Raw genomic sequence first — 22,007 nt, forward strand, 5'->3', positions numbered from 1 at the left:
CTTTTGAGTACGCTTAAACTCCCTCATGTTTAAGTAAAAAAAATAAAATCACTGCTAGCTACACTTAGATCCTGTTCTTTCTGTTGATCAAATCCAGCTTGTAATTCCAGAAGCAAATATTATTGTAAGGATTACTCCTTGTACTAAAGGGAATCTAGTCTAACTAAAGCTTCTAACTGGAAGCTACTATTTATCTTAGAATTATTTAGGCTGGAAAAGACCCTCAAGATCGGGTCCAACCATTAACTTAGCACCTTCACCACTAAATCAAGTCCCCAAGTGCCACATCTACATGTCATTTAAATACCTCCAGGGTTGGTGACTCAATCATTTCCCCGTGCAGCCTGTTCTGGTGCTTGGTAACTCTTTTGGTGAAGAACTTTTCCCAATATCCAATCTAAACCTCCCCTGGCAGACCCTGAGGCCCTTCCCTCTTGTCCTATCCCTTGCTATTTGGGAAAAAGAGACCAACACCCAGCTGGCTACAGTCTCCTTTTAGGTAGTTGTAGAGAGCTATAAGGTCTCCTCTCAGCCTCCTTTTCTCCAAACTGAACAACTCCAGTTCCTTTAGCTGCTCCTCTTAGGACTTGTGCTCCAGATCCTTCACCAGCATCTCTGGACATACTCCAGCACCTCAGTGTCTTTCTTGTAGTGAGTGGCCCAAAACTGGACATTGTACTCAAGGTGCAGCCTCAGCAGTGCCAAGTACAAAGGGACAAGCCACTCCTCAGGTCCTGTTGGCCACATTGTTTCTGATACAAGTCAGGATGCTGTTGGCCTTCTTGGCCACCCAGGCATACTGCTGGCTCATATATGGTGGCAAAGTGAAAACATAAGCCTTCACAACTACATTTGTTTTACCTCCCCTCAAAAAGATCACAGTAGAAAAACTCCAGCTGTGTACATGTAAAAAAAGGTGCAGTATACGTTTATTTAAAATAAGCACTCATACAGAAGGATGTTGATAACACACAAAGAATTCAGTCAGATTCTTGCTCCAAGTTATCTTTCCCTCACAAAGAGTAATAATATAAGCTGAATTAGACTTGCTATTTGGCAACGTAAACATTGCAAAAAGAGCATACATTAGGAGGTATTTTGTTACACCTTATTCTTGGCTCACCTCATGTTACTCATAGTTAGGCTATTACCATGAAGTTGGACCATGCTTAAATATACTGTTTTTGTAATGAAATCAAACCAAGCCTACCCACACATACAAGGTGAACTATCTTTAGACCATCTGATTGAGGTTTCAACTGTAAAATCTTACACGTTTTATTTCATTTTGAACCATAAAATTCAGTCAATTACATACCATAATGGATCACAAAGACGAAGCCATCTGCTTAATGTTCTCTGAAGTTATAGTTCAAAAAGGTAACCATTGAGATAGCTTTACACTGAGGTCCAAGAGTCTCAGTGTTTAAATTACTACTAAAACCTTGTAAATGGTTCAAAAGATGTTGTGTGTTAACGCCAGCCAGCAGCCAAGCACCCACATAGCTGCTCACTCTCTCTCTCCCAGCTCCATCCCCAGCAATACAAGAGAGAGAAAAGCAGCAGCAAAAGCAAGAAAACTCACAGGCCGAGATAAAAACAGTTTAATAAGTGAAGGAAAGAGGAAAAAACAAAAAACATGAAGTGATGCAAAGGCAATCACTCACTACCTCCCACAGGCAGACCAATGCCCAGTCAGGCTGCAAAAAATGGCCACCTTGGCAGGGAGCAGGGGTTGGCTTCGTTCTTCCTCTGCCTTGCCTTCACTGCTGAGGGCAAGAGACCATGGCCATAACCCTCCCAATCTCTTGCCTACCCATAGTCTACTCACTGTGGGGGCAGAGTGGGAAAAAGAAAAAGTCTTGACCTTGTGCAAGGACTGTTCAGCAACAGCCAAAGCTTTGGTGTCTTATCAACACTGTTTTAGTCACAAATCTGAAACACAGCACCATATTAGACTGCTGTGAAGAAAGTTAACTTCATCTCAGCCAGACCCAGTAGAGAAAGAAATCTCAAGAATTCAGCTATTAATCTACTTGGTATATCACATCGAAGCTCACTATTTGAAAGCCCAAAATAAAAGTCATCTACTGTAAAATGCTTTCAGCTTATAAAACTGTGTGTCAAATTTATCAAATCTGAAAGCAGTCCATTACAGTTAATACTCTTAACATTTGCAGTAATGGCTTTGACCAATAAACTTATGAAACAAGTGAGCCTAAGGCTTTCCCCAAATCATAGGATCATGTTGATTGGGAAAGACCTTTAAGATCATCAAGTCCAACCACTAACCTAGCACTTTGTATGTGAGCATGTCAGACTTGTGACCATATTATTAAAACTCATCCGTTTTCCTCCTATAGTTTAGATATTTGTATTTACTGTTTACTCCCAACAGGTTGTAAGCAGTATTGTACAGTAGATATGCATAAAAATAATCATAAATAAAAAAAGCTAACAAGGTGCTCAGAAAGGCAGCTCAATGACTTTGCCACTGCACATGAAAACTCAGTTTATGATGCTTGCTTACTCTAGTTCCAAGGGAAAAACATAAATACGTAGCATCACAAAATGCAGTTTCCATGCATCCCTCCTCCTTTCCTTTAGTAAATATCCTGGGAATGGAGAGCAGAAGTGACAGTCTGTGGAAGTCAGCAGTGTCTCTTCACAGACCTTGTTAAGGTCTCAGTGTTTAACTGTATATTAAACTCAAAATAACCCAAACAATGCTTCTCCCAAAGATAGTAGTTTTTTACTAGTCTATCATGCAACTCATTTCTGTTAAGGGTAATGGTGCTGAGCACCACCGATGTTTAACTCACTGAAAACCTTCAGGAGTTGAGACCATAAACAGTGAACAACTTTCTGTCCCTTTCAGGTGTTTTAAGCAAATGCACTCCCTTACTACCTCTTCAAGAAACTTCTCCTCACCTCTAGAAAGTATTTCAGGAGTGTCAGTAAGGTCTTCAAAAGTAATAAAAAAAAAAAAGACCACTACAGCCTAGGGCTGACCACAGAAATTATCCTGTAGCACTGACAGAAGTATTTAGCAATTCAGTTTTACACGTGAAGGCCACTCCTGCAGGGCTCTGACCCACTGTGAGGCTGTGAGTCAGTACTCACAGCTCTCCGTTGCTGGACCAGGAGCTGCTTTGGGGCTCCATCCCAGGGAAAAGCACCTTCCCAGCAACCCAGAGACCTCTCTCCGTGCAAGAGCTTTCTAGGCAACAAGAAGTAAGCAAGGTTATCCACCTAGGGTTTTAAAAGTAGCATTGCTCACTGAAGACATCTGTCATGAATTTGAGAGCCTAAGGCACAATAAGAGCAAGAGATCAAGGCCATGATTTTCCATGTCCAACTTAACACAATAAAAATGCTTCACTTCCAAGTGAGCTTCAGCCACTTTAAGGCATATGGGCAGGGCACAGTGAACACTGATAAACAGCAGTTGTCAAATCTAAACATGACTACAGATCTCTTTCCAATACACACAGGTAACCAAAATTTGGGTTCTGGGACACCGGAGAGCTAAAAGGCATGGATTTGTTTGAGGTATTAGAAATTTTACGGCTAGTACACAGCTCTATCACTTGCCATGGGCCTCAATACAGATGTGCCAGAACCATCAGAATTGCTTAAGCTCTGCCCAGAGAAGACATTTCTTGGGCAGGCTTCAGTCCCTTGAAAAACCAGTGGCAGCAAAAGCAGCAGCCCCTTTTCCTCTCTCTCACCTTCCCCACAGCAGGTCAGGTTAGCAGCAAATCTCTATTCCACAGTGCTACACAGCAAGCAAGCTCACTTCTAAATATAACCAGAGATAAATACAGTTCTTGTTGTAAGTTATGCAGAAGATGTAGGTTATACCTAACATTTCATGGTAAAATGTAGTGTTATTTAACTTTTTTTCCTTGTCTATCCTCAGTGTAGCACATACAAGAGGCTCATTTCAACAAAACTAGGACTTACACGGAGAGTAACAAGCTTACTTTCTGGGCTTTTTACTCCCTGTCATAACAAAGTAGTGATCATCTTGCCTGCTTTTTGTAAGAGGACCTTTTGATATACCAGGTGTTCCTTTGTTACACCCTGTTGCCAGTTTTCCCTTAGGAGGAGGCTTCTTGTCTGCTGGGGCCAAGATTTCATTCGTTTGCAAGTTTTTGGTTGAAGGCTGACTTTTTGTAGAAGGCTGCACTGGCTTTTTGGTCACTGCTGCTTTGGCTGAAGTTTGAGGAAGCCTTACAACTGATAAAGGAGTGCGTTCAGGAGGTTTCAATGAAGCAGGTCCAGCCTGAGGAGATGGACTGACATTTGGCTGCTCATCGACAACTGATGGTGTGTTTTTGCTACTAGACACCAGCATAGGTGGTGACTTCAGTGCTTTGCTAACTGCAAGGGAAGGTGCAGAAGCTGAGTGTTTTAGGACTGAAGCACTTCTCAGGTTCCTTGCCAGGTGAGAAGCTGTTTGTGGAGGCTTCTGAGGATGCCGAGACCTAGTTCCTGAGGCCTGAATACCTTTTTCAGGAGGTTTTGCAAGGAGCTGCTGAGAATGTGCAAACTTGGCAACGGCACGCAGATTTGTAGCGGGCGGACAAGCAGCCTTTGGAGCAACTGAATTGGCTTTGGTTTTAGGAACAGATACAGGTTTGCCTTTAGCAGGGACACACTTCTGTTTAGAAGCTGTTGTTTCAGCTGTCCCAGGCAAGCGAGATGGCTGTTTTTTAGAGGATGAGAGGGCAGGATGAAGTGCTGCTGTCGAGGAGCCCTGAGGAACAGCAAATTTCACCTTGGGAGCATCAGGGGACCGAATACGTTTGCGCAACGTTTCAGAGTGAATAAGAGCCCTTCTTGTTCCTGCAGATGAAGAGCTCTTGCTTACAGGCTGCAAAGGAGCAGAAGCTGGTGAGTTGCGTGCAGAAGACCCCAGTTTCTTTGAGGTGCCAGCTAATGGTCTGAAAGGAGATTGGACGCCTGTCGCTGAAGATCCCTGTAATTTGGACCTGACTGTCAGTGACTTGGCTGTGCAGGATGGGGGCACTGGCACTTTTGGTGATGCTAGGGCAGGGGACTGAGGATGTTTAGATAAAGCCTTCTTAGCACTGGCCCCTGGAACTGAAACAGGAGTAGAGGGTTTTGATGGCTGTTTTTGAAACATATTGACAGCTGACATTGGATTCATAACAGGAGGCTCCTGAATTCTAGCTGACGAGTTAGGGACACTGTCACTGGTGACCCCTTTCTGAAACGCCAGGATTTTTTGTTCAAGAGTTGCAAACTGAAGCACTCGGCATGGATCATATTTAAGCAGAAAACCTTGAAGAGTGTCCCAGCCTCCACCAACACGTACCATCACATGCTTGCCATGTAGCATCTGAAAAGGGAGGAAGAGAGGGGGTAGGAACAAGAGAAGAACAAAAGAAATTGTGTTATACAGTAGTATGCCTTCATCTTATAGCAACATCTATTGAATGACTAGAACTAGGATCTCCTTTGTTGCTGAGAAAGATTTTCAAAAAAGGAGAAATTATGTGATAAGTAAGGTTTATGCTGCGAGATTTTTTATTAGACAGTTTCCTCCTGCAGAGACAGTCATTATGTGTGGGGAAATAATGAAATCATATATACACACGTCATTTTAACCATCTGTCAGCATCTTTATTTAGTATACAGTTATGTATACAGATGTTGTTCAAATTAGTGATGTCCTTGTAAAACAAACTCTTAGGCTGCTGAAGAGAGTGCTCAACTATCTGGCAAATTTCAAATCATAAGTTCCCACATTTTGAACATGCTACATCCCCAGGATATTCTATAGCATTATCCTTTCTTATATTGCAAGTTGTTACTAAAATTTTAGAAACATCACAAAAAAGCATTAACTTACATAGTTTAGTGTAGTTGTAAAAAAAAAAATCAGTGGCTCTATGATCTAAGTAGTGGTGTCCCAACCTAAACAATGACAAAATTCTAAAAAAAATAAAAACCACCTAAAAAATGAGGTATTCCACTTAAAAAGCATTTCTCGCCCCACTAGGAAAATAAGGTGGAATTCTACTTACTCTTATGAAGAGTATTTTATCTCCCAGTCTATAACGTCCCTCCGATAAGTATTCAATTGAAAATCGATGGGAACAACTGCAGGGTGGATCTTCTGCTATATGTTGAACCTAGTTATCAAAATTGAAAGCATTTCTTAGTATTTTGACAAAAGCACGTTTTAACAGTTTACTGAGATATTTCATATGAGGAGAGATACCAATACCTTCATCCCATAATCTAAGAAAACACTAGAAATCTATTCCCTCACAAAAACAAACCCCTCAGCTACATAAAGCTTCAAAATGTAGAATAAAAGATTGAAAGAACAAACTGTATGTACTGACAAATATTTCAAGTTGTTCCAACCCAATTTTTCACAATTTCTTCAATTTTAGGTTCTTTTTACTTTTTTTTTTAATCTTTGTCCACAAACAAGTGGACAAAGCATCAATTCCAGCCATAACCATGTAAAGACATTGTTATGGTCTCTAGAAATTGAAACAAGCGCCTGCATCTCTCTCTGTGACCAAATCCACTGCTACACCTGAGCCAGGGCTACTTCAGCATTCTCCCTAACTTTTCATAAGGCTTTTAGGTTAATATTTTATGTGACAGCCAAGAAGGAAGCCACTGAAAAAAGGAAAAAAACTATCCATAAAAGTCCTGGGTTAGAAAAAACAATGTGCCTCCTACAGTCACCTAGAAACCTGACAAATTGGAAGGTCAAGACTATTGCCGAGCAGTAAAAATAGAAAGACTTTTCAGAGGCAGTGAGGATCTGGTGGCTGACATTCCCAAAGAAACAGAAGTTTTACATTACAACACAGAGGATCTTTAAAATACATGAATTTAAAGTCTCAACATGTATTTTTCAAGCAAAATAGGAAAGTTTGTCGTCATTCCTTTTGGAACTATCTACAAGATGTACACATTTTTTTTTTCTGCATGCATATCCATTTCCAATTGATACAGCTACAGAGGTTTTATTTTAAGTCTTTTGGAAAAAGAGTTTCATCACAGCCTACTTTAACATTTCATGAAGTTGAAGAGAAGCATACACTGCAGTCATAGAATACTGAGACATCAGAAAAATTGAATGATAGTATTTCCTATATACAAAGCAGCAACAAAGGTGGGGTAGAGAAACCAAGGACAGTTATATGCACTGAGGCATTAACTCCAAAACATATAGGACAGCATTTTGCTTACATTTTCAAAAACAATATAGTTGTTCAAAAGAGGTGCATACCATCGTGTTCTCTATTTAAAGAGGCTCACAAATACTAGATGAAAACCAGCCTGTGCTTATGGTGCCAGATCATACAAGTGCTAAACTTACTTTGATTAAACCCCATCTCACGATAAATACATAGTACTTACTGCCTCATGTAGCTCTCCTTGGTGACAACATGACTTTGCTGTGCTAACAGGTGATGGTGATCCAGAGTTCATGAGCAGTGTTTCTTCTAGCTCGATTTCCTTCTCAAGCTTTACTAGCACAGGTGGTTCAACCCCATAACTTGAATACAAAAGTAAAGAGTTTTAACTGCTAATTAACTAAAGAAAAAAACCCAAACAACTAGATAACAAACATGCAAAATTCTGAAGGGCTTGAACTGACAGGTAACAGCAATAACTAGACTGATAATGCAAAGAGAAGGAACAACTCTGAGTTTCTAGTAGAAGTCCTCCCTAAGGTGGTCTTGGAGCTACCAGAGAAGGCAGTAAAAACATTGTCAAAACTACACAATTTAGGTCACATCCAATTTAGATCAACTATCTTAGAGTTTCCAGCTCTGCATTAAAAATAAATTAAAGCCTAAATTTAGAGAATGATAGGGAGATGCTGATCAAAAAGCTTGTAAGAATAAAGACTATAAAACTGTACTTAATGTTGAGTGAGTTCTTCAAAGATGTACACATATCTATACGCTATATGTAGCATTTAAACATAAAGTTATAAAAAGCAGTGTGAATCAGCACTTTTCCGTGAAAAGAATCTGATAAATATCTGAAAAAACACTCATATTGCATGACAGTCCTAGAGGAGATATTCATTACTTTCTGCTTGGGATGAACATCTACTGCATGGCACTTAGTGACTGCAGATTGCCTTAACTTTTACTTAATAGGACGTGATCTTCAGTTTCACTTTAGGAGCATGTGTGGAAAACATACCTGGATACAATGCGTCCAATTTCCAACAGACAAAGATACACTTGTCTTGGATCCTTGTGCAAAACTAAAAAGGAAGAGAACAAAAGGCAGATATAGCTTATTTACTGGTGGGAGGCCTGTGCAATTAGGTACAAAGAAGGGAAGATAACAAATAGATTACCAACTTTGTAATCCTTCTACCCAGAGGCAAGCTACATTATCATAAAGAACAATATGCTTTCCAACTCTTAATTTTGTATTCCATAAAGTGTTTAAACTCATCCTGGTATTCTTGAAATCAAGCTCTTCTCTACTTCCTAAGAGAAATACACTTTTTTGAGGTTTATGCTGTCCCTTCTTGATGTGAACTGGAAAGTAAGATCTGAGAACTTTCTCTTCCCTATCCCCAAATACGTTCAATGACTGTAAGCAGGAAAATATATTCCATCTGTTCAGTAAGCAACAGATCCTTTTTGCTTATCACTTTAAATTTTCAGATGCCAGTAGGGTCCATCCTTGTGGCAGATTCACCTAGCTCCATTTTGGCAGTGGCAGTTCCCCTACTCCACGCTATACTCTCCGTTTACCCCTCCCTATCAGACCCCACCTTCTGCCTCATCCACCCAGAGGTTTTCTTCAGATTTTGATACCTTTGTGAGGCTGTATCTGAAAAGGATAATTAAAACCCCTGAGTGCAAGAAGGAAGTGAGAATTACATGGGTTTAAGAGGCAAGCACTCAGATCTAAACATCAGATACTGGCTGTGATCATAGAAAAAAAAGCAATACTATTTCTGAGAATTTTACCCTAGGCTTTGCTTCTAAAAGACTGTACCCACATTAACCCAGCTAGCACCCAATGCAGAGGCTGCTATGCATGCCTCAATTCAGAGCAGTTCTAGCATCTGCATGCACTTGACCATGTGGGCACACTAAATGATGATCAGAAGAGCTGAAGAATAAGATGAAAGGGTTAAGTGATAGTAAAACAATGTGAAGATGACCATGGCAGGTTGTCTGTGTTTTCTTGACAACTCTGAAAGGAAGGTATTCAATTTTTTCTACTGACACATTGAAGAATGAAAGAGGCAGAAGGAAAATAATGTCTAGTTTAGTTTTGGTTTCTTGACACTTCCATCTTTAGGTGTGCAAGAAAAAAGGAAAATAAACAAGGTCATGAACAGAGAAGGAAAATAGTTTAAGATTTCATGCACAAGCAATTACTTCCTCCACTGTACCCACACAAGCCTCAAAACTGAAATGCTTGTACGAATACTTTAGAAAGCAAGCCATCTCTGTGCTTTCTTAGCCAACTAGGAATTCTACCTAATAACTCAGAAACCAAAGGCTGGGAAAGAAAAGTCATTTGACTCCCCTCAAGACAGAGGTAATTCTTTCCCTCATTGCCATCAAGCACAAGTGGCAAAAGCTGTAGATTCAGTTTTCATATGCTGTAACATTTATGTGAACAAGTCTGACTTTTTTCACACTGTGCAGTAACAATATTCAGTAGAAACTGGAAATTTACTCCAAAGAGACATCTAACGAGTCAGCTCTATATTTACATATGAAATCAAACATCTTTCTGATATTCAATTTGATATTTAAAAATGACTTGGCTTAAATAAGACTGAAGTATTTCCTAAAGCACAAGCCAAGTATGACATCAGATGTTCTTGTTTGTAAGTTTACTTTTAAGAAGACCTGATTATGAAGGGTAAATCTAGAACATAAAGTTGACACAGACATAAACTAAAAAGTATTGGATATCATTTAATCTCTTTTTTTCTTCGTGTTTCACAGCTGTAACAGAAGTCATATAATGTGCCTGAATCCAGAAGAGAAAAATCCAAATATGTCCTAGCAGATCAAAGGCATTTGTTTTGTCTTGATGTCAAAGGACATCCCACGATGGCTACTGTCCACTTCTGCTGTCTCAGGAGCCAGTTACTTTATTTCCTTTGCAGCCATCCACACTTTTCAGGAGGCATTGCTATATCTATCTGATGGAAAGAGACAACTGTCAAATAGTCTCTCCCTTATTTCATTCATAAAGAATGGGTTCAAAGTCTGATGGAGAACATCAGTGGAAAGAATGTTTCAAGGAGGCAGCAAGTCTGCTCATTTCAACTGCCAAAAAGGCTCACAGAAGATATTTATGCCACAAAACAAGCTTTTGTCAAGACTTACAATCAGACTTCAAAACACTTCTTGGCTATGAGAAAAAGCCACAGCATTAAGAAATCCTGTCTGTTTATCTCAGGGAGGCTAAACAGGTTCTAGTTATCCATCCACTGACTAAGATGCTAAAGCAATGCAATTCATACATGTTGAACTGAAAAAAAGAAGTAAACTAATTTTGCTATAGCTCAGTTCTCCTACTCATCTGTATTTCATAGCACCAAAAAAAAATATACACTCACTACTTAAAGCACAATGAGACAGAGGCACATAAGAATGTTCTCTCAACTATTTAAAAAGATGACTTATCCAGTAGAGAAGGCATGGGCAGTCCAATTAGGAGGGAGAAGAGCATGAAAGAAAAGCAGTTAATGAAAACAGTGCCTCCCATTTAAATAGCATTAAATGGCACAAAGGCTTCAAGAGAATCTAGTAAATATTGTGACAAATACATTTGATTACTGAAAACAAAGGTACTTTGCAATTTTTTGTTATTCTGCTGACAGGCAGATATTTTGCCTTTTTAAAAAACAACCTAGTATTTGTCTTGCAACAGAAGAGTTTGTATTAATTAATTTTTACTGACATAATAGCTGGTAGAAGAGCATTTCATTATTTACCATGTGATGAAAGCACAGCTCCTCTTAATTAGCAGTCAAAAAAATTAATCCATCTGGCAGTATCAGTCTAGAAGTTGCTTGTTATAAAAGGGACAGACTCTGCACCGAGCCAGGCATACATATAGTTTGCAATAATGGTTTCTATAACTATCTTATTAAATGTGAAAATACAAACGGGTTAGTCATGTCAAGTAGGTCCAGAAGTAAATGTTAATTACCAACAGATTGTTGCCACTTCAGGCGCAACGCCCTGATGTAGTTACCAAATTTAGCAGTCATGAATGCATTATTCTGAGGGCTTTCTGCAACAAGAATGAGCTCTAATACCAAATAAAGGATCTTATTGTGAGCTGACTTTGTGGCCCTGTGGCCTTCCCACATGGGGAAAGTGAAATCACACTTTTCTCCTGTTTCTCAGTGGGCCTTTTTACCAAAGGAAAACATGCGAGTTTGCCACACAGCTGTCATTTGCCACTTCAGCCCTCTAGGTGAACTTCTAGAAATTTAGAAAAGTATCATGCAAGTTAGAGCAGCCACTGAACAGATTCTTCAAGGCTTTTACTTGAATGCTGCCTTAAAATAAAGAAAAGCATTAAGAGCTTGCATGAGACAGGCATAATCATGACAAAGGCTTCAAAAGACTTCAAAAGATCTCGTTGACGAAATAGTTATCCACATACAGATCAAAACAAATCTCACAAAACAATAGATTTACCTAAACCTTCAGATTCAAAGAGATAAGTCTCATCGACTCCAATGGCCCTACACCAGTTAAGAAAGTTGGCTGTATTATCTCTGGCAAAAAAAGATCCTGATGGAGCATCCTTCTTACATGGAACATTTCTCAGAGGAAAATTCTGGCAAGGGAAGAAAACAAAAAGTACATTGTGCATATCAACATTGCCAACAGATTTCGAAGCACATTTGCAAAGGAGAATAAACTGTAAATTCAGAGTAAAGAAACAGTGGTTAGTAACTATTTTGTGTTCAACCCATAACGTATTCCATTTTCAAAAGCCACACTTGTGTGGCTTATCTTTGTGTAAAGTTAGTGAGTGAATGATCCTTAGCTCTACAGCCTCTCACAAGCCTGCCTATACACTTGCTTCCCCTTTTCCCCATATGCTGGGGTACAAGCCTTACTGGTTATTTCACACGTATACTTAGTTATTCCCCACTCCCAAGCTCTGTTCATGGCAGTAGAATAAGCACAAACAGAGAGAACCCCAAATCAACAAAACTGTATTGGCTGCCATATCTCAACATTTCAGGGCTCATTCTAGAAAGCAGAGGAAGTCAAAGGAAAGTGAAAGACTTTAAAACAATTCTGTACTTATTTATTGTTAAACTGCTAAATCAAAACTGAACACCCTGTTCAAAGATACGCAAGTTTGGCATCCTGACCTCCTTAAAAATAACCCTAAGGATTTGCAGCATTCACATGGCTCTTTTGTCCCCCACCACTAATAATAGTTCCAATATTAGTAAATATATTAGTTACTGGTAAATATCCATTATTTAGAACTACTGTTCTAAACCACTGTCTTACATAGTGTTGATAAAACAGGAGAAGGGAAACAAAAAAAAAATAGTCTGGATATGGCAACAGTTTTCAGGAAGCATGATCAATTAGGGCACATCGGTCAGTGATCCACTATTTGACAAATCCAAGTATTGCTGTAACTATACTGGGTACCTGTATCTTTGTGCACATGGTACTTGCTCTGGTGTTAAATGGTTTTTTTTACTCCAAAGTGACACATCATTATTTTTCTGTGTAGCAAACACAGATTACAAGTAGCTTGAGATTCACGTTTCAACTCAGCTTTAGTTCCTAAAAAACACACTGAAGCCCATCCAGGTACATCTCAGTAAAGAAATTTTCATGGCTACCCTATACATTAGAGTTTAACCATGAGTTCCTGGAATACCAAACATTCCACCAAGTGCCACTGGATATCTTGTTACCAACCCACACTGATGTTATCAGGGGAACAAACTCTAAACTTGAACTAGATATTTCTCTGCCAAGTCTTCTCCTGAAATCAAACTAATAGTAAGGACACAGGGATTTGATTAACAAAGTGAGAAAGTAATTCAATTTTACCCAATCTCTAATGCTACACTGCTGTTAAATCAGTTTCCAGATACACAGCACACAGAATGCTGTTGTGGGAAGACTCACTCACCTGCTTTCCTTTTACTTCTACTTACAGTTAAAGATTTTATATGTGTATTTAAAAAAAACCCAAACACTATGTGACTCACCCTTAAATTAGTTGAGCTACAACATTTTTTAATTGTGTTTTGAAGAACACCAACCAATTGACAAAGTAGTACTCCATTATCAAGTTCTTCTAGCAGTTGTTCTGCTTTGATTTCTATTCCTAAAAGAAAATGAAGTTCAATATTACAGCCATTCCACAGAAGATAAAGAAGTTTTGTATGAACTTAGAGGCAACTCCATCGTACAATTTACTACAGTGTCCAAGACTGAAAATTAATAGAAATATACAAGTAAAATCAAACAGACACTTAACTGGATTTTAATTAGATTAACAAGATTGAGAAATATAAATTAGAATAATTAATCATCCTACCTTTACGAGGTGGCAGCTAATAAAACCCAAACTCGAAGCATGCATTTTAACGCAACCCTCCTAGCCATTCAGGCTCAAATACACCAGACCTTAATAGCAGTGTAGATGTTAAGTGTCAGCATTGTCTGGAATACTGGTAAGTGCTTTGAAAATTACTAGTCAGTGACTTATTTTTAATCTCACCAAGCAAGCTAGACAGCCAGATTGACAGATCTTCTTGCATAGGCACCAGCGTTGCTTCATGCCGCACAGATATCCATCGGTCATACAGGCACACATCTGCCAAACCTGGGCCATGTCTGGGGGTCAGAGGACTTCGAGGACTTAAAGGAAGGTCATCTCCAAACCACACCTACAGAAAATTTTGGTAAGTTGAAGATAATATATGTAATAATATTTGCAGTCAGAGGACAAAAACTGGTGGTTCTAACTTATGCTAAAGATCTATTATTCAAAGGTTAAGTGTCCATTCATCTTCAGAGGGATATATCAAATCAACACAACAGTAATCACAAATGATGCAGCTCTCATTAGTAAATCCTCTATCAAAGGTACTACTACACTCATTCTCTTGACTTCTTTGGATTTAAAAGTACTACTTTCCTGAATATTAAATAAAGAAAACATGTATTATATTTGTTAGTTTGTTTTTTTAATTTCTCTCAGCATATTTTAAGTAATGAAAGCTGCAGTTTATCATATCATTTACTACAGACTACTGTTTTTTCTGATTAAGCATTTCAGAGGCATTTTGTGCTGAAGTCATTAAAAAGATGATGTTAAAAGAGGAAACATATTCCCATGCAAGAACTTCACACACTTCTTGAAAATCTTTACCATTTCTCTTAAAGACTGTATATATTCAAACTGAGAGGTACCTAAACGACCACACTGAAACTTCCCGTACGAAATTTCAAAAGAGAAAGAGTCTTTCTGGTATTCTTAACTACTTTATAAACACTTCCTGAACTGGAAGAAAGTAGAGTTATTATATTTCAGTGATTAACTGAATATACTTTTTTTTTTTAGAAACGTCTCTTAATCATCAAGCAAGTTTTAAAATAATCTCAGCCTTTGACTTCAAAATCTTCTTTCATAATTACACTTAAGAAGAGAAAGAATCACCTATCTGATATAACACTATCTTGTCACATTGTTTCATTTGTAAAATGGAAAAACTCTTACTTTTTCAAAAACTAGAGATAACTCCTGGGATTTTAGCATTTTATCTGCTTCAGGGTAGATTTTTGCATTAAAAAAAAAAGGTATTATACAGGATTGAAATATCACAAAAGGCATTTACCTGAACTGCATTCTGCATGGTCACTTGCATTCACATTAGTTTCTCCTCCTGGAGATAGAGAAGAGAATCAATAAAGTTCCTCCTACTTTCATGAAAATCCCAGTAAAAAACCATCAACATTGTTTGGGAAAAAGAAAAATTAGTCTAATGAGGAATGGAGGAGGAAAGAGGTAAGTGCCCTCGTGGCCAAGAAGGCCAATGGAATCCTGGGATGCATCAAAAAGTGTGTCCAGCAGGTCAAGGGAGGTTCTTCTCCCTCTCTACTCTGCCCTGGTGAGGCCTCATCTGGAGTCCTGTGTCCAGTTCTGGGCTCCTCAGCTCAAGAGGGACAGAACTTCTGGAGAGAGTCCAGCACAGGACCACCAAGATGATCAGGGGACTGGAGCATCTTTCATACGAGGAAAGGCTGCGGGAACTGGGGCTGTTTAGCCTAGGAAAGAGGAGACTGAGGGGAAATCTTATTAACATTTACAATTATCTAAATGGTGGGTGTCAGGAGGTTGGGGCATCTCTTTTTTCTATAGTGGATAGTAACAGGACAAGGGGTAATGGGATGAAGCTGGAACACAAAAAGTTCCACTTAAACATAAGAAAAAACTATGTTACTGTGAGGGTGACGGAGCAGTGGCACAGGCTGCCCAGAGAGGTTGTGGAATCTCCTTCCTTGGAGGTCTTCAAGACCCTCCTGGACATGTTCCTATGCGACCTGATCTAGGTGAACCTGCTTAGGTAGGGCAGTTGGACTAGATGATCTCTAAAGGTCCCTTCCAACCCCTACCATTCTATGATTCTATGATCTTGGCAGCTAAGGTGATTGATCTAGTGTTCAGTCAACTTCAGCTCTCTGCCCTTTGAATAAAGCAGCAGTGATTACAGCATAAAATAGCAACTAACTTCATATGTTTAAATAGTATTCAAAGGCTTGCATGATTTCAGGGAGCTGTAAGGCATTTACTTTTCTAAAGAGAAATATAAATACTTCAAATCACTCTTGGATTTAACAATCTTGGCATTCATCTTTTCCTTCTAAGCTATCACAAGTGCATCTTGTAGATGAACACACACACATATATATGCACCCTGAGTTTACATTAAATGCTTTGAAGATTATGAAAATCTTACAGCAAAAGAATAATTTTAAAGAATTATATTTTCTCTTGCATAGATACATCAGAAAAACCATGTTTTTATTAATTTCTGTTGGGATTTTGATTTTCCAAGGAGCTAGCATACACTTAAGTTTTCAACAGAATGCTGCAAACTACTGCAGCAATATCGTTATCGGGACAATTCCCTGGCAAAATAATCCTTAAAGGAAGTTTTAGAGGCAATCTCGCCAGAATTTTCTCTCCTTAAGCTAATACAATATTTTTTTCCAAAGCTTTCAATCATGGAAAAACCCAACACAAACTCTACACCAGGCTGGGGATCTTGCTGTAGGCTCCAGATAGGGATGCACGGCATTACCAGATCAGCATATACATGTACTAGAAGAGATTTCCTCAGCATAATTCTCCACAGCAGTAGTGGGGAGCATTACAGCCTCAGAACGTACTTATCTGTGTCTTGAAGATAGTTAAAAACAACTTTCTTGCTTCGTTACTTAGCAGCTACAATAAAACTTCATCTTACTGATTAATCTGGAAACCAGACTGCAAACATTGTCAGACAGTCTTAACTCCTCTGTTTTCCTTTAAAAACAAATAACTTCTTGCTCCTGTCTCAGATATTTAAGCTTTATAAGTAGATGGCATTCTTCTCCTCCTCCATCTGTTGCACAGCCTGGTCTCCTTACGACAAAAGGCCATATAGTCCATCACAGAAGACCCAATACTTGTAAAAATTCTTCCCCTTCTTCTTACCCAGAAAGCAGAATGGTGCCATTTCTTCTCATTCTTCCCTCCCATTGCCATGAACCTCACATGATGCATAGGACCACACATGTCAAGCATTTCAAACAACTTACCTCTATGACCAACAAACACACAGCCAGTCTGGTTTTGGGCTGAAGTCACTTCCTTTTATCAGGACTGCTGCACGTCTCAAACTTTAGCAGAGACACTCAAAATGATATCTTTCCTCCTCCTTTTATTTCTAGAGAAAGAAGAAGAAAAAAAAAAGATTATATATCCTTTCCTTTATGTCATTTTTCCTTCTATGAATGAATAAGGGGAGGGCAGGGTATATATCAAGCATTACTAATGAGCATGTTATGCTTCCCACAGCTTTGTCCAGAGGAACACATTTTTCTTTAGCATAAGAAAGCTATTGTCCCAAAAGATTTGCAGAAAGAGGCTTCATTGATTAAAAAAAATAAATAAAACAACAGCAGAACAGCCAGTAGAGAAGTTGGTCTCATTAAAATAAGGAGCTCCATATAGGCTAACAAGAGCTCTAGCATACCAACTGCCAAGGGAAAACAAAAGGCAGCCTAATTCACAGGCAGCACTCAAAACGTGAACAAAGCAAAATATTCACGCGGTAGCTATCACAAGAATGCTCAGCATCTACAGTTCTGTACGGCTAACAAAAAAACAGCTTAAAAAAAAGTGAGAGAAAGAAAGGAGACTGAGGAAAATCGTGGCACTTGAACTTCAAGGGCCTGCTCTTCTAAAACAAGTTATTTTGTAAGCCCATATGCCAAAGGGCTCCCTCGAAAGTCAAATGGCTTCATTTATCAAGGCATCTGAAAAATATTTAACAAAAACCCTTCTCATGATATAATCTACCCTGCACGAATTTTGACTTGAAAAATGAATGTAGTAACAATTACTCATTTTCAGACCCCAAACAGTCCAGCTGTGAGATTGCAGGGAATACAGATTAATGTAGTCTTATCACTTACAGGGAGAAACATGAGATGAGAAGACCCAGAAGTCCGCCACCTTCAAGTAGTCTGCCTGCAAAGGGTGCAGAAGGTGTTGTAGTGAGGCAAATGCCGCAATATCAGGTAGAGTCATAATCAAATCTGACAACTTCTAAAACCAGTCAGGTTCCTTGCATCAAAAAGCTGTACATAATGAATGAAGCAAGTATTTGATATTGAATTCAGGCCACTCCAGCTACAACCACATCAATTTCTGTGCACATCAGTTTTATCAACTCACCTTCATTCAACAGGCATTTGGGTTCACGAGTCACAGTTGTGAAAGAAAAAGACCCCAGAATGAAAATGCACCATATCATGACCCACACAGTCTCAGGTCACATCATTCCCATTTCCAGGCCAGTTGATATGCCCAAGATCCCTAGGAAGGCTTTTTGCCTGCCTCATCTCTTACAATGAGGAAAGCACCAGACACTTGCAAGTGTTTCCCAAATTGGGGGTGGGGGGGGCAGGCAACCAGCTCAGCTCCAAGTTCAGCAAGCTTAGTAGAGATCTCCCACCACTACTCTCAGAAAACATCTCATTTCTGTGGGCATTTCTGCAGCCAATAGGCTCCATAGGATAGGAGGAGAGGAGAAACGCTGCCTAGTAGTGCCTTATGGCTGGATCAATACAGTGACACTGATGTACTGCAAGACAGTCAGCCCCAAACGATACACTCAGGAAGGCAGGAATTGCCTTCAGCTGGCCAACTGCCAAACCTCCAATAAAGGACTACAGCTATGGATCAACATTAAGAGAGATGAGAAAGATGTACCTATGTACTGACACACATCTCACAGGGACAGGCATTTCTCAGGAAAAGGGGTACTGATACGCCCCAGACACAAACCACATAGGACAGCCTCCCAAGACCACAGTCTGCTCTGCTCTCCAGAGAGACGCCTGCCACTTTGCCCTGAGACAATCTGAGAAACAGTAAAGTCAGCAAATACTAAAACACTTTATGCAAATACTCCAGGGTACTAAGCACATGCTACAGAAGACAACCTGCTTAGCATCAGTTGTATCAGGTTTTATAGATCATTCACTAGGGGACCAATCCACAAGACACATTACACTAATTACAAGCCACTCTGTAGCAGAAGACAAGCCAAGTCCAAGTCTCATTTTATTTGACTGTATAGTTTACTAAGAAAAAAATAATAATTCTGCAACTTCCCAGATATTTAAAATATAGATGAAGCAACCATTGACCTAGCTTAAGTGAAACCTAAAGGGATTCACAGGCTCATTAAAAAGCCTTGAGTTCACAGACTCTTTGAAAAAAAAAAAAGAAAAAAACCTTGGGTAGAACACTTTTACATCTTCACCCTATATTTAAGATATCTAACACATCAACTTCTATTCTATCAACATCCAAAGGCAGTCACAACAGACTAACCCAGAGCAGCTGGAAACCATAGATTAGTCCTGACAGTACCTACCGAAACCCACGTTTTTAAATGCTCTGAAATGAAAGAAGCTGCCAAGTTTCTGTTGAAAGCTACTACAGAGTAGCCAAGGTTTTTTTTTTTGGTATGCATATCCTAACAGGCAGAAGAGGTAGGCATAAAAAGAGACATCCATGGAGGGCTACTCTCTCCATCGCCACAGCAATTAGAGCCCTTTTCTTGCACTAAGACGTCAGCAGGAGCTCTGCTTCCCTAGGGAGGCCTCAGAGGCACAAAAGAGAAAGGACCAGACTAGTTGGTCCAAGAGGAAGGGCTTTAAGATGTCAACCAACTCCTTACATTAAGGCACGATGACTGCTCTCCTCAGTGACTGCCTTTGCGTGCCTTGCGGTGACAGCACACAGCAAGGAGCCTGCTCTTCCCTTCCAAAGGGCCGCAAAGGCCCTGGAATCACCTGTCAGGGCAGAGAAAGTCATTTGAAATTAGGGAGGAGCACTTCACCTCAACAGCTGGCATCTCCACAGGAGACGTGCAGACGGCTCTTTTACCACAGGAGTATCCGGTTTGGGGAGAGGCTGGCTAGCACGGGACATGCAATCTGTGTCACTCACTCACGTTCACAAACTCTCCTCTCCCTCCTATTTCCACCCCACACTTCATCCAGAAAATAACACTGATGAGGGCATCGCTTGACACCCAAGAGGCAGGCTGCTGGCTGGCCATGGTCAGGGGAAACTTATTATGACTTAAATGTAAAATTCTGTCTTATTATGAAAGAGCCACATTTAGAATTAGAAAAGAAGAGGCCAGATATGCCTTGTAGGTCCTAAATATATACATGTCCTTTTTCTCATGTCTCGATCTGATACTACTCCAATGGTGACACATAGCATCCCTGGAATACAGCCAGCTTTTGGACAAAGAAAGGAGCCAGACAGTTTTTTAACTTAGTAAGCAATATGAATGAGTATTTTACCCAAGAGCACTAAGGCAAATAGCCTACAAAAACAGCGCTGCATCCTCAAACGCTTGCATGAGGCACAGGAGAGACTGGTTTGAAGGTTGTTATGCAAAAACTCTCCCTTCCCCTGGGTATGTTTCACAGCACTTCACTTCCAACATCGCTACCGGTGAGGCTAACTCGGCTGGATGAGAGTACCTCCTCCAGCAAGGAGGACCGAGCCAATACCAATGACAGCACCGGGTTCCGTCCCCGCTACACGGGACTCCTTGCGACGCTCCGTCCGTTGTCAGTGCTGCTCCTGTAGACAGGCAGAACAGCTCCGGAACTGCGAGTCCGATGCGCTGACGCGGGCGGGACCCCGCGGCAGAATCCCGTTCCCCGCGGAGCCGGACCCGCTGCTGCTCGGGCACCCTTCACCATCCCCGCGAACCGCGTCCGAAGTACCGCGACGGCCCGACCGCGGCCCGACCACACCCCGGTGCGGGGGAAGCCGCGTGCCACCGCGCTGCCGCTGCCGCTGCCACCGCCGCCTTCCCTTCCTCTCCCCGCCGCCTCCTGCTCCGTACCAGCGGAGCACATCGAACCAAGCCCCCCACTACTCACCGGCAGCTACAGCGGCACCGCACCCCCGGCACAGCACCACACACCAGCACACCCTGCCCGCCCCGCGCCGGCGCTCCGTTCGAAAGGGCCAATGAGCGGCCGCGGGGCGGAGCGGATGAGAGGCGGGGACGCTCCCGCCACACCTGTCCCGGGGCCGCGGCACCGCCCCCCCGCAGCCCCGGCGGCTGCTGCCCTCCCCGCGGTACCCGGTTGATGGGAGCAGCTCGGGGGTCTCCGCTGGAGCTCCCACTGTAGCCCTTGGCGGAGTCGCCCTTGGGGCCTCACCCAGGGAGGCGCTGGGTCACGATCCTGCAGGCAGACCCCAAGGAGGCTCGGGCGCTGCGGCAGATGGCCGTCCCGCCCACAGGCCGCCTCGGCTGTCCTGAAAGCACGGGTCTCAACGGCTTCTCCGTGTGTCAGCAACCGCGCTCGAACTCCGTTCCGCTTCCCTGTGGGCGGTGGGCCGGGGTGCCGGTGACGGCCGGAAGCCACCCGCCCTGCCTACAGCCCCCGTCGGCATCAGCGAGCGGGGGCAGCCTCGCTCCGCGTCCGCGCGCGCCGTCCTGGTTCGGGGATGTCGCCGACGGGGTTTTCAGAGCCACCAAACATTAACAATCAATGTAGTAAAGCAAAATAACCCATGTGATGTGCTTTCACCAAGTCTAGATACTGTATAATTTTTACTTTGAAACAATAACGCAAATGAAGTTACATGTTTTATCATGAAAATGAGTTTGTGTGTGTGTGGGTGACTTTTCTCCATTACATAGTTTATTTTCACGTCTTACATGAACCCAGTTCGCAATTGAACAGAACATAGCCATGACATTAACCATTTCAGCTGGTTTATTACTGTAAATATAGGGAATATATTCTTTAATGGATGCCCAGCACAAAAAAACACACCAAAACATTGCAATGAAAACAAAATCTGAAGGGAAACCCCCATTTCCCCACTTGCCATGAGAAACTGTAACTGCAATCAGCCTAATTGCAGCAGGAATTAACAGGGTTCCTCTAAGGAGCTGGTGTACTCTTTCTGATCAGAAAATATAAATACAGAGAAAGTTATACTCACGTGTGAAGATCTGATAGCTATACAATATCCTGTGTATAGTGAACAAAGTGACTTTTATGAATCCATGGCATGTTTCTATGAAAATGCAGTAAAGATAATATAATGCTCTGTGGGATATTTTTCTAAGAAAATAAACACTATGTCGTCCTTTAAAAAGATACTTCTCCTAAAATAAAAAGTATCCA

The 22,007-nt window shown here is 41.0% G+C and overlaps 1 protein-coding gene across 1 annotated transcript; it reads right to left on the reverse strand.

The window, feature by feature from the left end:
* Positions 1–3,623: 3,623 nt before the first annotated feature.
* On the reverse strand, positions 3,624–16,928 carry GAS2L3 (growth arrest specific 2 like 3). Its single transcript, XM_062020481.1, has 9 exons — positions 16,863–16,928; positions 14,897–14,944; positions 13,777–13,945; positions 13,262–13,380; positions 11,709–11,850; positions 8,215–8,278; positions 7,417–7,555; positions 6,057–6,164; positions 3,624–5,368 (listed from the first exon to the last, which is right to left on the reverse strand). Exons 2-9 carry the CDS (start codon positions 14,924–14,926, stop codon positions 3,983–3,985), a joined length of 2,157 nt encoding a protein of 718 aa, XP_061876465.1. The 5' UTR covers positions 14,927–14,944; positions 16,863–16,928; the 3' UTR covers positions 3,624–3,982.
* Positions 16,929–22,007: the final 5,079 nt, after the last annotated feature.

This window comes from Colius striatus, chromosome 1 (genome assembly GCF_028858725.1).
Source record: "Colius striatus isolate bColStr4 chromosome 1, bColStr4.1.hap1, whole genome shotgun sequence".
Classification (NCBI taxonomy): Eukaryota; Metazoa; Chordata; class Aves; order Coliiformes; family Coliidae; genus Colius; species Colius striatus.

Bases quoted from the DNA above. Each gene is read 5' to 3' on its own strand.
- GAS2L3 (XM_062020481.1), bottom strand. From the start codon at position 14,926: ATGCAAGTGACCATGCAGAATGCAGTTCAG. The intron at 6,165-7,416 runs GTAAGTACTATG...TTTGATAACTAG, and splicing joins AAGGAGAGCTACATGAGGCA to GTTCAACATATAGCAGAAGA. The intron at 5,369-6,056 runs GTAAGTAGAATT...CTCCCTTTTCAG, and splicing joins ATAAAATACTCTTCATAAGA to ATGCTACATGGCAAGCATGT.